At 46.5% G+C, this 16,490-nt stretch overlaps 1 protein-coding gene across 1 annotated transcript; it reads right to left on the bottom strand.

The window, feature by feature from the left end:
• Positions 1-652: 652 nt before the first annotated feature.
• LOC132586937 (arylacetamide deacetylase-like 4) lies at positions 653-15,496 on the bottom strand. The gene is made up of 4 exons (XM_060259096.1): positions 15,321-15,496; positions 7,745-7,964; positions 6,338-6,401; positions 653-1,580 (listed from the first exon to the last, which is right to left on the bottom strand). Exons 1-4 carry the CDS (start codon positions 15,489-15,491, stop codon positions 800-802), a joined length of 1,236 nt encoding a protein of 411 aa, XP_060115079.1. The 5' UTR covers positions 15,492-15,496; the 3' UTR covers positions 653-799.
• Positions 15,497-16,490: the final 994 nt, after the last annotated feature.

The raw sequence follows: 16,490 nt of genomic DNA, 5'->3' as shown, positions 1-16,490 counted from the left end.
CTCCTGCTGGCAGTTCCACTTCACTTCATTTCCTTCACTTCCTTCCTGGAGTAGCCAGTTTGGTGTAGTTGGTTAAGTGTGCGGACTCATATCTGGGAAAACCGGGTTTGATTCCCCACTCCTCCACTTGCAGCTGCTGGAATGGCCTTGGCTCAGCCATAGCTCTGGCAGAGCTGTCCTTGAAATGGCAGCTTCTGGGAGAGCTCTCTCAGCCCCACCTACCTCATAGGGTGTCTGTTGTGGGGAAAAAAAGGTAAAGGAGATTGTGAGCCACTCTGAGACTCTAATTCAGAGAGAAGGGTGGGGTATAAATCTGCAGTCTTCTTCTTCTTTCAGACAGGATCTGCTGCCAAGCGGTGAGAGAGCCTGGGAAGTATGGTAGCCCAGGCAGGGCCATGGGGTCAGGACTCATTGGGACAGAGAAAGGAGGAACCTCTCTCATCACACTGGAAAACCAGTGAGACGTAGTTGATAGAGAGGCAGACTTGGGATCTTGGCTGACCCAGGTTTGAATCCCCACTTCTACCGTGGGCGTTCACTGGGTGACCTCCCAGGTTGAAAGAAAAGTGGCACAGAAATAAAATAAATGGATACAGATGAAACAGGAAAGATCCATAACAGCGTTGAGGAAATCGCAGATCCAATTGACAATCGCTAGATTTTATCCTGTCTTCCAAGTATTCAGAAGTTCAGTTTTGCTTTATTCAAAATAATTCAGAGAACGCTTAAAAAATAAATAGCGACATCTAAAAGGTTTATGCCATCAAAGGAAGGCTGTATCTCTGCAGAGGGAAGTGGATTATTTTGATAATCCATGTAGAAAATGTATTATATTCTTCATACCACTTCGTGTGCTTCGGAACTCAGATGGCCCAAAGTCAATTAAAAAGGCTATTCCATGGAAACCATCTTTAAGGTGATGCCAAGTGACAGGAACGCCGTTGTCCTCCAGCCGTTTCTTGTACAACAGTCCATCGTCCCTGAGAACATCATACTCGCAAGTCAAAAGGAAGGTCTCAGGGAGCTGGCGTATGATCTCATCTTCAGCTAAAAGTGGGGAAAACCATGTCTCCAGAGCTGGTTTGGTCAATTCATAAAGTTCTTCTGAAAATGGGGCTGGTGCTGTGTGCACGTAGCTCCTGGCCTTAAACTCATCTGGAATGTGATCAGCGCTGACCCATTTCTTGTATTTCACCCTCAGTTCTTCAGGGACGTGGGCATTCTTCATAATTCGTGCGATATCATTGGTCTTTACTCTGAAATACTTGAAACCTAGAGTGATAGCCCGTTTCTTGAACAAAATGGGGACAGAATGGTTTTGCTGATAGGATGGCAAGTTAAAGTCTATCGCCTGGAGGAATGGATAAATCAAGACCTGGGCTCGGACCCTTGGGAGATCTGCTCTGTCCACCAGCTCCTGGCAAAGTGCTGCGGCGCCTGTCGCTCCGCTGCTGTCTCCGCCAACGACGATGCAGTTAGGGTCCACTCCGTAATCCTTTGCATTCTGCAAAAAGTGTACCGCAGCCGTCAAGCAGTCCTGAGACTGAATTGGAGGCGGATATTCCGGGGATAAGCGATATCTAAGAGCAAAAGAAAGTCTAATTTCATCATTCCATACAACAGTGAGAAGAAGATGGCATCTCACTGAATCATGTCTTCGTAGTCTTACTACACTGTCTGGAGAAAGCATTTTATAACCTCATCTGTTAGGTTTTACTCTGTGTATTAGCAATGAGAAAATATTTTCACATCGTGGGCGTTTTCGCACTGACCTTCTAGTGACACGACCACCCTCTTCACACCGGAGGATCTGCCCGGATTTCGCACAAGAAGCGCCGGCGCACCCAAAAGAGCCGGCGACTTCCGTCGCGAAACCCGCTCAAACGGAAACCGCCAAGAAGCAGGAAAACGTTTGAGCAGGTTTCGCGATGGAAGTTGCCGGCTCTTTTGGGTGCGCCGACGCTTCTTGTGTGAAATCCGGGCAGATCCTCCGGTGTGAAGAGGGTGGTCGCGCCACTAGAAGGTCAGTGCGAAAACGCCCCGTGATAAGTAAAACCAGGGCTTTTTTTTTTTTTTGGTAGAAAAAAGCCCAGCAAGAACTCACTTGGTATTAGGCCACATCCCCTGACATCACCATTGTTTCACACAGGGCCTTTTTTGTAGAAAAAGCTCAGCAAAACTCATTTGCATATTAAGCCACACACCCGGACCACATTGACCAGACAAAGTATGATATATTTTTGAAAGTCTTGATGGTGGAAATGGCCACATCTGGCTGTGGGGTTTTTGGGGCAAGAGGAGGTGGTTTGCCATTCCCTGCCTTAGTTCCATGCCCTGGTGTTCCTTGAAGGTCTCCCATCCAAATACTTGCCAGCAGGGCTTTTATATATATATATATCAAAAACTCCTTTGCATATTAGGCCACACACCCCTGATGTAGCCAATCCTCCAAGAGCTTACAGCACTCTCACGACAGGGCCTGCTGTAAGCTCCAGAAGGATTGGCTGCATCAAGGTGTGTGCGGCCTAATATGCAAAGGAGTTCCTGCTACAAAAAAAGCCCTTCTTGCCAGGCTCAACCCTGCAGAGCCTTGAGATGTGATGAGATGGTGCTAGCCTGGACTCTACAGGTCAGAGCTTTGAAAGTCTTACTGGTGTTAAATACCAGCATTAGAACACCTTAAAGCAGTTCTCCTGGATCAATTAGCTGACAAAGAATGATGAACATCAAAGTATGAACTACCACATCTTTCACATCTCCTAAACCTTTTTTTCCCATTTGGTCTCAGGTTTGTCCCTTTATCTGTATAACATTTGAATAAAAAAAAAACCCAAGGATGTTTCACCACAAGCTCCTCAGAATGCCTTAATTTTCTCAGGTATTCATATTTATGCTTAAATATCAACTAATCTGAAAATAAAGACAGTTATTGCAGCCTTACTTTGCATTTTAACACTTGCACACAAAATTGGGTTTCATTGTTAATTGTTCACATTTAATAATAATAATAATAATAAATTTTATTTGTACCCCGCCCTCCCCCGCCGAAGCAGGCTCAGGGCGGCTAACAATACGGTGACCAATGGTGCACCAACAATAAAACAGTTACACTAGAAACATTAAATTAACATTAAACTAACCTTAAAAGCCTGAATTAAAACAATTAACTAAAACATTTTATGACGCTATCCTTGACACTCTTCTAGTTGATGCTGATGGCGGATTTTCAGTTATTCATAAGCTAATTTAAAAAGGGTGGTCTTGCAGGCCCTGCGGAACTGATCAAGGTTCCGCAGGGCCCGCACCTCCTCTGGGAGTTGGTTCCAGAGATGTGGGGCTGCGGCCGAAAAGGCCCGAGAGCGAGTATTCTGTAGTTTAATTTGTCTTGGCCCAGGGGTAGTCAGTCTGTTCTTTCCTACTGACCTCAGTGCTCTCTGGGGTTCATACGGGGAGAGACGGTCCCTCAGGTAGGCTGGTCCTCAGCCATATAGGGCTTTAAAGGTGATAACCAGCACTTTGTACTGGACCCGGTATACAATCGGTAACCAGTGCAGTTCGCGTAGCCCCGGCCGCACATGTTCCCATCTTGGGAGACCAAGTAACAGCCTGGCCGCCGCGTTCTGCACTAGCTGTAACTTCCGGGTCCGGCACAGAGGCAGCCCCATGTAGAGGGCGTTACAGTAGTCCAATCGTGAGGTGACCGTCGCATGGATCACCGTTGCTAGGTCCCGACGCTCCAGGAAAGGGGCCAACTGCTTTGCCCGCCTCAGATGGAAGAAAGCTGACTTGGCAGTGGCTGTTATCTGGGCCTCCATTGATAATGAAGGCTCCAGTAAAACACCCAGACTCTTCACCTGCTGCGCCGCCTTTAGCTGCACACCATCGAAGGTCGGGAAGGATATTTCCCTCCCTGGAGCGCCGCGACCCACACAGAGAACCTCTGTCTTTGCCGGATTCAACTTCAGCCCACTCAGTCTAAGCCACGTTGCGATAGCCTGTAACGCCCGATCCAGGTCTTCCGGGGGGGAGGCGGGCCGGCCGTCCATTAGCAGATAGAGCTGGGTGTCATCCGCATATTGGTGGCAGCCCAGCCCAAACCTCCTGGCAATCTGGGCAAGGGGGCGCATATAGATGTTGAATAACATCGGGGAGAGGACTGCTCCCTGAGGCACCCCACAATCTAGTGTGCGCCTCTGGGATCGTTCACCCCCGATCGCCACCCTTTGTCCCCGACCCATGAGGAAAGAGGAGAGCCATTGTAAAGCAGACCCCTTAACCCCAATGTCGGCGAGGCGGTGGATCAGTAGCCGATGGTCGACCGTATCAAATGCAGCCGACAGATCTAATAACATCAGCACTGCTACACCGCCTCGATCCAGTTGCCGTTGGAGGTCATCTGCCAAGGCGACCAAGGCAAAGCCTGCCTCTTCTAAAGTACTGGCATAACCAGTCATTTGTGTTAAACTCTGATCTTTACTTTCTGAAGTCAAGGGAGGGATAGCTGTAGCCAGGGATGGAATTCTAGCAGGAGCTTACAAAAAAGAGCCTTGTAAGCTCCAGGAGGATTGGGTACGGCAGGGGTGTGTGGCCTAATATGCAAAGGAGCTCTTGCTAGAATCCCACCCCTGGCTGTTGCCAGCTTACTGCTAAATGCAGTCCATGCTGACAGTAGGACATTATTTACCCTATTATCCCCTTTGCACATTTCTCATCCTTTCAGAATTTTTGTGCTGTGTATCTGGCTTGCTGGGGGTAAAGTGTAGATGACTGGGGAATGCAACGGCAAACCACCCTGTTAAAAAATCTGCCAAGAAAACATCATGATGTGACGTCACGCCATGGGTCCGTAACGATTTCATGATACCCATTTCGCACTGAAAAATTCTTACTGAATTGATCTCTCCATCTCCAGCAGAGTGGCTCCAATCCAAGTTAGGCTCTCTGTGGCTTTTAGGGCCATCACCAGGGTGATGGTAGTAGAGAACAATCATGCAAAAAGTCTGACTAAGAGAGGCAGAGCCAATTTTAGGTCAATGTATCTATGCACAATTCAAGCCCCGTGGTGCAGTGTTAACGCTACAGTACTGCAGTCCTAAGCTCTGCTCACGACCTGAGTTTGATCCCCGGCGGTAGCTGGGTTTTCAGGTAGCCATCTCGAGGTTGACTCAGCCTTCCATCCTTCCAAGGTTGGTAAAATGAGTACCCAGCTTGCTGGGGGGAAAGTGTAGATGACTGGGAAAGGAAATGGCAAGCCACCCCGTAAAAAGTCTGCCATGAAAACGTCATGATGCGACATAACCCCAGAATCGGAAACGACTGGTGCTTGCACAGGGGACGACCTTGACCTTTTACCTCTATCCACAATATGCCTCAACTTTCTTCCTGCAGGGGGCAGGTAAGAACAAACCTAGCTCCTACTCCCATTTGAAATTGGACGTGATATTAGCCTAGCAAACACTGACATGGCTCATCAGAAACCAGACAGAATATCGTGGGGGAGGGGGGGATCAGGTTAATAGATCTTGGGGTCATGGTAGATAACTCACTGAAAATGTCAAGACAGTGTGTGATTGCAATAAAAAAGGCCAACGCCATGCTGGGAATTATTAGGAAGGGAATTGAGAACAAATCAGCCAGTATCATAATGCCCCTGTATAAATCGATGGTACGGTCTCATTTGGAATATTGTGTGCAATTCTGGTCACCGCACCTCAAAAAGGATATTATAGCATTGGAAAAAGTCCAGAAAAGGGTTGGAACACTTTCCCTATGAAGAAAGGTTAAAACGCTTGGGGCTCTTTAGCTTGGAGAAACGTCGGCTGTGGGGTGACATGATAGAGGTTTACAAGATAATGCATGGGATGGAGAAAGTAGAGAAAGAAGTACTTTTCTCCCTTTCTCACAATTCAAGAACTCATGAGCATTTGATGAAATTGCTGAGCAGTCAGGTTAAAACAGATAAAAGGAAGTATTTCTTCACCCAAAGGGTGATTAACATGTGGAATTCACTGCCACAGGAGGTGGTGGTGGCTACAAGCATAGACAGCTTCAAGAGGGGTTAGATAAAAATATGGAGCAGAGGTCCATCAGTGGCTATTAGCCACAGTGTGTATATATGTGTGTGTGTGTATATATATAAATTTTTTGGCCACTGTGTGACACAGAGTGTTGGACTGGATGGGCCATTGGCCTGATCCAACATGGCTTCTCTTATGTTCTTAATAGATTATTCTTGTACCCTACCTATTGTTGCTCAGAACGCCCTCTCTTTCAGGTCTAATTGTGCAGACCCCTCTCCCAGGGTTATTTTGTGAGAGCGTCAGTCGAAGCTACTTACCCAACGTTCACAACCACCGAATGGCTTTTTCTGGCCAAGTGGCGGCACACCCTCTCATAGGCTCCTGAAAAACAAATGTGGGGTTTTTTCCTCTTTAAGAAGATTGCTATGCTTCCTGATAGCTTGGGAAGGGCAACCATGTTGGTCTGCAGTAGAAAAGTTAGATTTGAATCCAGCAGCACCTTAGAGAGCAACAAGATTTTTGTGGCATACGTTTTTGAGAGACAAAAAAAGGTTGTGATCACAGACTCTAAATAATGCACTTTCTATACACTTTCAATACACTTTGCAATTGGATTTGGTCAGTTCATACAGTAAAATCCAGTTGGAAAGTGCATTGAGAATAAATTGAAAGTGCATTATTTAGCGTCTGTGGCTGCAGGAAGAGTTTCCTTCAGCAGAGTGTGATGAATATGATAGGTATCTGATGGAGGTAGGTTTGACTCACAAACGTTTATACCTCTGAAGATCTTGTTGGTCTCTGAGGCATTACAGGACTGAAATCTAGTGCTTGTGCTTCCTGAAGCATGGATTCCTGGAGTTCAGGGAATCCTGAAGAAGATTACTTGATAGATTCTGTAGTGCAGAAGGTCTCAGGTTCAGTCCTTGTCATCTTCAGCAAAAATGGAGCAGAGGTCCCCAGGCTGAATGTTTGACACCCCTGCCCTAGACAATGTGAAAAGCCTCAATTTGAGTCCCTGAAGAGTCAGTAGACAATACTGATAGACCAAAGGTCTGATTCAGTATGAGTCCATGGGTTCATGTATGACATATTAGCATTAGTGAGTGCAGAAAGCAACTCCAGGTAGACCCTGCCTGAGGATTTGAAGTGAAGATGGAAGTAGATCTGTGTCTGTACCAGGGGTGGTCAAACTGAACAGAAGCTCAGGGCTTTTTTGTAGCAGGACCTCATTTGCATATCAGGCCACACAGCCCTGATGTAGCCAATCCCCCAAGAGTTTACAGAACTCTTAGTACAGGGCCTGCTGTAAGCTCCAGGAGGATTGGCTGGATCAGGGGGTGTGTGGCCTAATATGCAAAGGAGGTCCTGCTACAAAAAAAAAAAAAGCCCTGCTGAAGCTAAACTATATATGGGTGAGGCGTGGAAAACAGAGATCATTACTTGTCACCTTCTAAACTGAGTTAGTGTGAGCTAGCTCACAGTTTTTTAGCCTCCAGCTCACACATTTTTTGTCTTAGCTCAGGAAAAATGGCCCCAGAGCAAACTAATTTATGTAGCAGCTCACAACTTTAATACCAATAGCTCACATGGTACAATTTTTGCTCATAAGACTCCACAGCTTAGAGGAAACATTGCTTGCAAACAAGAAAAATACTTGGAACTGATGTCAAAGTACTCTGCTGAATGTTCTGAAAAAAATAGAATGAGAAATCTTAGGCTCTTACGAATGCTTCCAACTTGACCAACTCCTCCATGGATATAAATTAGTCCTCTCCTGTTCCCCGCGGGTGATGGTGAGTTGGGCCAGTAAACCCTTACCGGCACATGTTCAAAAAACAGGTCCTTGATGAGCAACCTTGAATCCTTCTTTGGTGGGACTCCATCAAATGCAATCCTCATGAGTTTAGTCTGACTGCAAATGCCAAGTTTCTCCAGAAAGAGCCCCTTTTTAGGATAAGGAAAATGGGGAAGATAATCAGTATTTTGTCAATAGCAGGACATTTCAATATTTGAAGCAATGGGGCAAAACATTTAAGTTTCCCTAGCTCAGAGGCTGAAGATGGTGGGGGAATCCATTTCAATAAGGGATATGCACAGGCTGGTTGATGAATTGAAGTTTGTCACGAATTTTAGCTGGTTCGTGAAGTAATTTTATAAACTGAAGAAGTGCCACGAATTTTCACAAATTTTGATGTAGTTTGTGGAGGTTCGGGGTAGTTTCTGAACAGCAAAAAGCAGCTGTTCATTTAAATGCCCCCCTCTTTCTGCTCCCTGCAAAAAGCAGAGATTTAAATTTTAAATTGCTCATGAACCAATATGAACCGGATTGGTTTGCAAACCAACCTCCTTGTTGGGCTCATGGTTCAGCCACAAACCATGAACTGAAATGCAAAAATGTGGTTCATGCCCATTTCTAATCTCAACACTTAGAACAATTGCACAAAACCATTACATCACCCACCTTCGCTGTAAACTGAGCCTCCTTCACCACTAATAGTTAGCCTAAATTCTGCTCTCCTGTTCTGTTTCACCAACAGTTCAGTGCATGCAGGTTTATTGCTTTATTTAGCAAAAGTGAATGGTGCCTTTCCAGATCTGCCCAGTGCAACTCATGACAACAAAGCAAAACCAAGCAAATAGACAATAAAAACAAATCATACAAATAAAACAGATGTGAGTCTTTGTCATTTGATTATTTGATTTTTAAAATGCATTTCTTTTTATTACCTTTCAGTCAAGCTATCCAAAGTCATTTATAATTAAAACACAACAAAACAGAAGAAACAGTAGAACTTGACCAATTTCCCACTCGCCTTACGCCGCTCTCACTCTCCTCTTCTCAGTGGAGCTTCCGTTGGATTTCACACTACCTGCCCTGAGGCTGCAACCAGCTTCGCCTTTTATACATGGCAAACAGAAACTGGTTTTTAGAGGTTTCTGTTTGCCACATGAAAAAGGCGAAGCTAGTTGCAGCCCCGGGGCAGAAATCGGACCGAAGCCCTGCTGAGAAGAGGAGCGTGAGAGCAGTGTAAGGCAAGTAGAAATTGGTCCTTGTCTCTGGCCACAGGTTTTCTTCTCAGGAGCTGAATACAGGAAGCAGCCTAATACTAGTGAGTATTCGGTTCCTCAAGGTCAGTATCCTCTGCTCCGATCGGCAATAATTCTCCAGCATCTCAGATGGTGGCCTTTCATATTGCCTACTCCCTCATCCTTTACCTGGAGATGCTGGGAACTGAACCTGCAACCTTCCCCATGCCAAGCTGATGCTGTACTAATGACCTACAGTCTCAGTGGATGGTATGAACTCCTGGGTCTTGGCATCTTTCCAACATTCCCCTCTGGGTGCAGTTTTTGAAGTAGTTAACAGCAGGGCTTTTTTGGTAGAAAAAGCCCAGTAGGAACTTATTTGCATATTAGGCCACACCCCTGCTGGCACCACTGCAGGCATTCATTTGCATATTAGGCCACACTCCCTTATGCCAAGTCAGCTGGAACTGTGTTCCTGCTCAAAAAAAAGAAAAGAATAAAAGCCCTGTTTATCAGTGAAAGTGATGGAAGATCTGCCTTGGTTTGGCTCTTGGTGCTTCCTTCAGGAGCAGATGCTTACATGAACTTCCTACATTGCATAAGTCTGGGCAATTTTTTTTTTAAAAAAAGCAAGGGCAACAGAAGCCCAATGGAGCAGAATCTTTGCAGTGGAAACAGAAGCAACAGAAGCCCAACAGAGAGAATCTTTATGGTGGAAACTAAAGGTAGGGCATTTTTGCAAGCCCAGCAGAACCAGTACCACCAAGGCACTGCAAACCCAAGTAGACTAAGAAGCCAGGAAAGTGCTTTGGGGAGATGTCAGATAGAGGTCCTGCTTTTATTTTTTTAAGCAGGAATGCACAGGCCTGGCCTAATATGCAAATGAGTTCCTGATGCGCTTTTTCTACAAGGAAGCTCTGTGTGAAATAATGGTGACATTAGAGGGTGTGGCCTAAATGTCCCTGTTGGACTTTTCCCACACACAAAAAGCCCTGGCTGTCATCATTATAGCCCGCGTGCTGATGCAGAGACCAGCACTGTGGAAGCACCCCAAGAATCTCTCCTTTTTGAAAAAAACACAAGAGGCATTGGCCCTGCCTCAGCCCAGGATCTTTTGATCTAGGAGATAGTTTCAGGTGGGTGGCCACAGGGCTTTTTTTGCAGTAGGAACTCCTTTGCATATTAGGCCACACCCCTCTTATGTAGCCACTCCTTCAAGAGCTTACAGGGCTCTTATTACAGGGCCTACTGACTCTTGAAAGCTTGTACTCTGGAAATCTTGTTGGTCTTTGAGATGCTACTGGACTTCAGTCTTTCTTTTGATGTAACAGACAGTAGAAAAGCAAGAAGAAGGTACAGCAGATGCCAATAACTTATGGCCCAGTTGACATCAGAGGTGAGGAGGAAACCATTTGTTTTGTTTTCCATCTCCAGGATCAAAGTACCAGATATAAATAAGATCCCTGGCAGGAAAGGCTGTTTGACACCTTGAAGGTTCCATGAAGACATCAAGATAGGCTTTGAACTCTCCTAGCCTACTGACACCTTTTGGCCCCTGTACAACAACCTAGGTTAGCAAGATACAGATGATATCATAAGATGACCTAAGTCAGCAAGATAAAATAATCAAAGCTATGCTCTTCTGGGAAGCTCGATAATCTGCCAGAGTGGAGGTGGAGCACCTGCAAGAAAGCAAGCAGGGAAAAGGTGCACAGCCAAGGGGCAGAGGGGGCGTGAGGGTGTGGGTCAGTGGCAGTGGGCCCTGCCAGCAGCCCTGGGTCTCAGCAGCTGCCCCACCTCAGATTATACTGATGCTAGCCCTGCATAGGCTGCCTTTTTTTCTCTACAATGCTGTCATGTGGCTGACACAGACTTGAAGTGGCATGACCCACCATGGCCCATATACAATGAGTTCTGCAGGATGATCAACAAAGCAGCCATTGGAGACAATTCGAGGGGTCCAGAATTTGGAACTAGAACCACTAGCCAAATGGTCTGGCAGGCTCATGTCACACAGGGTTGTCAATCTCTGGATGATGGCTGGAGATCTCCTGGGACTGAAATTGATCTCCAGGTGACAGAGATCAGTTCCCCTGGAGAAAATGGCTGCTTTGGAAGGTAGATTCCATGACATTATACCCCTCTGAAATCCATCATCTTCCCAAACTCTTCTCTCCTGATTCCATCCCAAATTTTCAGGAATTTCACAACTCAGAGCTGGCAACCCTATCATGTGTTCATGAGAATGTGCCTTTCCCAAGAAGAGAATCTGAAGAGCCTAGAACTTTGCATATTAGGCCACACCCTCTGATGTAGCCAGTCCTTTGGGAGCTTACAGTAGGCCCTGTACTAAGAGCCCTGTAAGCTCCTGGAGGACTGGCTACATTAGGGTGTGTGGCCTAATATGCAAAGGAGTTCCTGCTACAAAAAAGCCCTGGGTGAGACTGTGCAGAAAAGCTGGCTGGAATCAACCCAGTGACTCATCCCTGAAGACCAAATGGCTTGTTTTTGTTTTTTTTAATATTATGGTGATCTGAATTGTAAGCCATCTCTATCTGGACTCTGAAAAGGCAATGCAGAAAGAATTCTGTGATGTAGAATGACAGCCTTCAGTGTCCTCTGGACTCATTGAGCTTAGAAGCATTTAACTCTGCTTAGGATCATACTTAGTCACGCGAGCTTATGCATATGCAGATCTTACACAATACAATGGTATTTACTCCACACAAGTATGCATAAGCTTGCCCCCACACAGTTTCTTAATGCTGAGGGATGGATAATATCATGAGCATGTAGATCTTTTCCACCCTCAGGTTCTGAGCTGACCTCAGGCTTGTGTGTCTCGTCTCCTAGGGTTGCCGATCCTCAGGAGGGAGCAGGAGATCCCTCAGTTTGGAGGCCCTCCCCCCGCTTCAGGGTCATCAGAAAGCGGGGGGGGGGGAGGAAATGTCTGCTGGGCACTCATTATTCCCTATGGAGACCGATTCCCATAGGGAATAATGGAGAATTGATCCATGGGTATCTGGGGCTGTGAGGGGGCTGTTTCTTGAGGTAAAGGCACCAAAATTGGAGCATAGCATCCAACACCTCTCTTCAAAAGATCCTCCAAGTTTCAAAAAGATTGGACTGAGGGGTCCAATGCTATGAGCCCCCAAAGAAGGTGTCCCTATCCTTCATTATTTCCAATGGAGGGAAGGCATTTAAAAGGTGTGCGGTCCCTTTAAATGTGATAGCCGGATCTCCCTTTGGAGTTCAATTATGCTTGTCACAACCTTTCTCCTGGCTCTACCCCCAAAGTCCAGATATGTCTTGTGTCTAGTGTCTCCTCTTTATTCCATTCCCAGTCCTCATGTAAACAGGAGGGGGGGGGGACCAGGAGAAAAACAAGGGGACAGTTCAAAAAGAGGAGCGCAAGAATGGGCAAGTAAGACACAGAGGAGTGGACAGCGACTGATTTGACATTTAAAGGATGAGTAGAAAACTTCAGGTTAGATGCAGAAGAGTGGAGGGGGAAAGGAACGTTTTTTAAAAAGGAGTTTACAGCAGCAGCAGCAGCAACATGTGAGGAAAATGCACTCTGACAACCAATGAGGAAAATGGAACTATTTTTTTTTTTTAATATCTACTAACGAAGATCTTGATATACTGACAAACAGGGCTTTTTTAAAAAAGAAAAAGCCCAGGAAGAAGACTGCAGATTTATACCCTGCTTTTCTCTCTGAATTGGAGACTCAGAGTGTCTTACAGTCTCCTATATTTTCTCCCCCCACAACAGACACCCTGTGAGGTAGGTGGGGCTGAGAGGGCTCTCACAGCAGCTGCCCTTTCAACGACAACTCTGTGAGAGCTATGGCTGACCCAAGGCCATTCCACCAGCTGCAAGTGGAGGCGTGGGGAATCAAACCCGGTTCTCCCAGATAAGAGTCTGCAACTTAACCACTACACCAAACCGGAACTCAGTTGCATATTAGACCATACTGCTGGCACCAATAGGAGCTCCATGGTGCAGAGTGGTAAAACCGCAGTACTGCAGTCCAAGCTATACTCATGACCTGAGTTTGATCCTAGCAGAAGGTGGGTTCAGGTAGCCAGCTCAAGATTGACTCAGCCTTTCCATCCTTCAGAGGCGGGTAAAATGAGTACCCAGCTTGCTGGGGGTAAAGTGTAGATGACTGGGGAAGGCAATGGCAACCCACCCCGTTAAAAAGTTTGCTGTGAAGACGTCGTGATGACCCCCCCATGGGTCGGTAACGACTTGGTGCTTGCACAGGGGACTACCTTTTACCTGACACCAAGCCACCTGGAACTACATTTTGTGCATTCCTGCTCAAAAGAAGCCCTGCTGACTATCATAAAGGAGGAATGAGGGTTGGCCAGACGCACTCAGAGCCTGCCAACGCCCATCTATGCTTCCAACATCAAACTAAACAATGAAAACAAACAGGGCTCCACCTCGAACTCCACCAACGCCTGTGTGGATCTTGGAAGTGAGGCTGGGTGTCGGGCCTAAGAAATGCCTGTTGCCTTCTTCTGCACTGCCAGTCCCAGCAGCACTGCCAGTGCCTTGATAGCTTGTCTGGAGATCTGGGCCCAGGTGCCAGGCAAAGCAGTTTGGTATGTACTGCTGCCTTCACATGTGCCCAGAGGGTGACCTCGTCCCTGTTCCAAGCACAGCAATAAATGAACATGTAAATGTCAAGAAGCTCGTAAATGGTCGAGACAGGGGCCAGCCCTGCCCCTAGGCAAACTAGGTGATTACCTAGAGTGCCAACCTTCTGGGGGCACAGAATTGGGCACCCCCACGTTACTCAAAGATGTTATCAGTGCAGAGGGGGGCACCAGAAGTTAGCCTTGTCTAGGGTGCCAAACAGTCAAGGGCAGCCCTGGATGGAGAGGATCTTAAAGGTAAAGGTAGTCCCCTGTGCAAGCACCAGTCATTTCCGACTCTGGGGTGATGTTGCTTTCACGTTTTCACAGCAGACTTTTTACGGGGTGGTTTGCCACTGCCTTCCCCAATCATCTACACTTTCCCCCCAGCAAGCTGGATACTCATTTTACCGACCTTGGAAGGATGGAAGGCTGAGTCGACCTCGAACCGGCTACCTGAACCAGCTTCTGCTGAGATCAAACTCAGGTCATGAGCAGAGGGCTCTGACTGCAGTACTGCAGCTTTACCACTCTGCGCCATGGGGCTCTTAGCAGAGAGGCTCTTACTCATGTCTATTCAACAGGGTCCGCTCCATGGAAGCGTTCTAAGGATTGCCCTGGGATTTACTTAAACTGGGTGTAAATTAACAATTTCATGTAATTATCCCCCCCCCCCCCAAAATCCCATTTATTTCACAGGATACATTTTAAAAAAGACTTTCCTTCTCTCAAACAGCCAGCATACCTGTCTGCGCAGATCGAGTCCTACAAAGATCAATTAAAAATAGGATCTTACATGGTAACCAGGGCATTTTGTTCTCAAAGGGATGGAACAGATAAGAATATACTTCCTCCCTCACCGCCCCACTGTTTGTGAACATGGGCATAGGCAAACAAAACAGTGATTTTGGAAGATGGTAGGGAGATACAAATTGTCCCAGGGCTCCGCTGGAGTCAGACCTAGCCAAATGAGCTATTTTCCTAAAATCTGGAACACACCCCAAATTCTGATGGGGTCAGAATGTCTCCCCCAGTACTCAATCCCCTTTCCTAATCCCCTTTCCTAATCATTACCCCAGGGGTGACCTTGGTAAGGTAGTCATCCTGGAGTTCTGTCTGTGAGTGTTCGTTCCCCCTTCCTAGTGCTTTGAACACTAAAAAAAAGGTAAAAGTGGTCCGCTGTGCAAGCACCAGTCATGACATTTTCATGGCAGATTTTTTACGGGGTGGTTTGCCATTGCCTTCCCCCGTCATCTACACTTTCCCCCCAGCAAGCTGGGTACTCATTTTACCGACCCCGGAAGGATGGAAGGCTGAGTCAACCCTGAGCTGGCTACCTGAACCCAGCTTCCGCCGGGATCGAACTCAGGTCATGAGCAGAGAGTTCAGACACTACAAGGGAAGTATTCCATTCACCAGGGATTCTGGGAAATGTGGTTTTCCCAAGGCAGCTGTGCCCTTCGCATGGATGCCGCGTCTCATGAACTTGCAGGCAATGCCCCTGCTCTCCCACTGAGCCAGAGCCCCGACACATCACAAGCTGTGCATACAAACCAATAACAAGCCCACTGTATCTTTACAAAACACACAATCTCCCTCCTCCACCCAAGAATAGGCAAAACTTACCAGCCCAAAGGTAAAATTCAATAGTAAATTAAATGCTCGTAGTTTCGCATGCTCTTTTATTCCTGGAGGGATGTGGGTCCGTGTGAGATCATAATAAACTGTCCAAGCCAAGAGCCAAGATGTCAAGACAATGCAGATATACGATGCTAGTGTCCATAGAACAAAAGCCATCCCCTTGTCTTAAAAAAAAAGGAACCACAGGTGTCCCTTCCCGACAAGCTACTGATGTTCTGCCTAATTTCAGACATCCTTATTAGCAGTGAGTGAGAAGTAAGGATAAAAAACCCCAGCCTCTGCCACCCACACAGGTATTAACTGGAAGAGGATGAATTAAATGCATAATTTCTGTACAGTCAAGGTACTGCCACATCAGTTGAGTTTCAAAGAACATGTTTTGTCAGGAGAAGTTGAATCTCAAAAGCCTCTTGTGTGTTCACAGAGGTTTGCTAATTGGCATGCCGAGAATGTTATGTCAGAGTTTATATGTCTCTCCCTCAGATTCCTGAAACAAGAGCTACCGGATTATTTCTTTTGGTATTTCACCTTTCGTGAAACACGGTGTGGAATTCTATCAGTGGTGGGTAAAGGGGTAGGGGCTGTGGAGAAGCCCATGCTTTTTACACAGAAGGTCCTAGGTTCAGTCTCTAGTATTATTAGAACCAGGCAGTAGGTGATATGAAAGACCTCTGCTTGAGACCAATGTCTCCTCTAAGCTCAGTTAGTGTGAGCTAGCTTATAGCTTTTTAGCCTCTGGCTCATACATTGTTGTTTTCACTTCAGAAGAATGGCCCCAGAGCAAACTAATTTATGCAGTAGCCAAATTGCTTGATCACAACTTTAATGCCAGTTGCTCACAAAGGAGGGAGAAAGAAACAGATGCCATCCAGTTGCTCAGGGGCCTGATAGGAGCCCTCCGGGGGCCTGATTCGGCCCCCGAACTGCATGTTTGACACTCCTGGCTTAGAGGGAGCATTGCTTGAGCTTAGGGTTACCAGGTCAAATTCAAGAAATATCTGGAGACTTTGGAGGTGGAGCCAGGAGACACTGGGGGTGGAGCCAGGAGCAAGGTTGTGACAAGCATAATTGAACTGCAAAGGGAGTTCTGGCCATCACATCTAAAGGGACTGCACACCTTTTAAATGTCTTCCCTCCTTTGAAAATAATGAAGAT

This window comes from Heteronotia binoei, chromosome 18, assembly GCF_032191835.1.
Source record: "Heteronotia binoei isolate CCM8104 ecotype False Entrance Well chromosome 18, APGP_CSIRO_Hbin_v1, whole genome shotgun sequence".
NCBI lineage: Eukaryota > Metazoa > Chordata > Lepidosauria > Squamata > Gekkonidae > Heteronotia > Heteronotia binoei.
The sequence above is the reverse complement of the archived record's forward strand: the minus strand, read 5'-3'. Positions and strand labels throughout refer to the sequence as shown.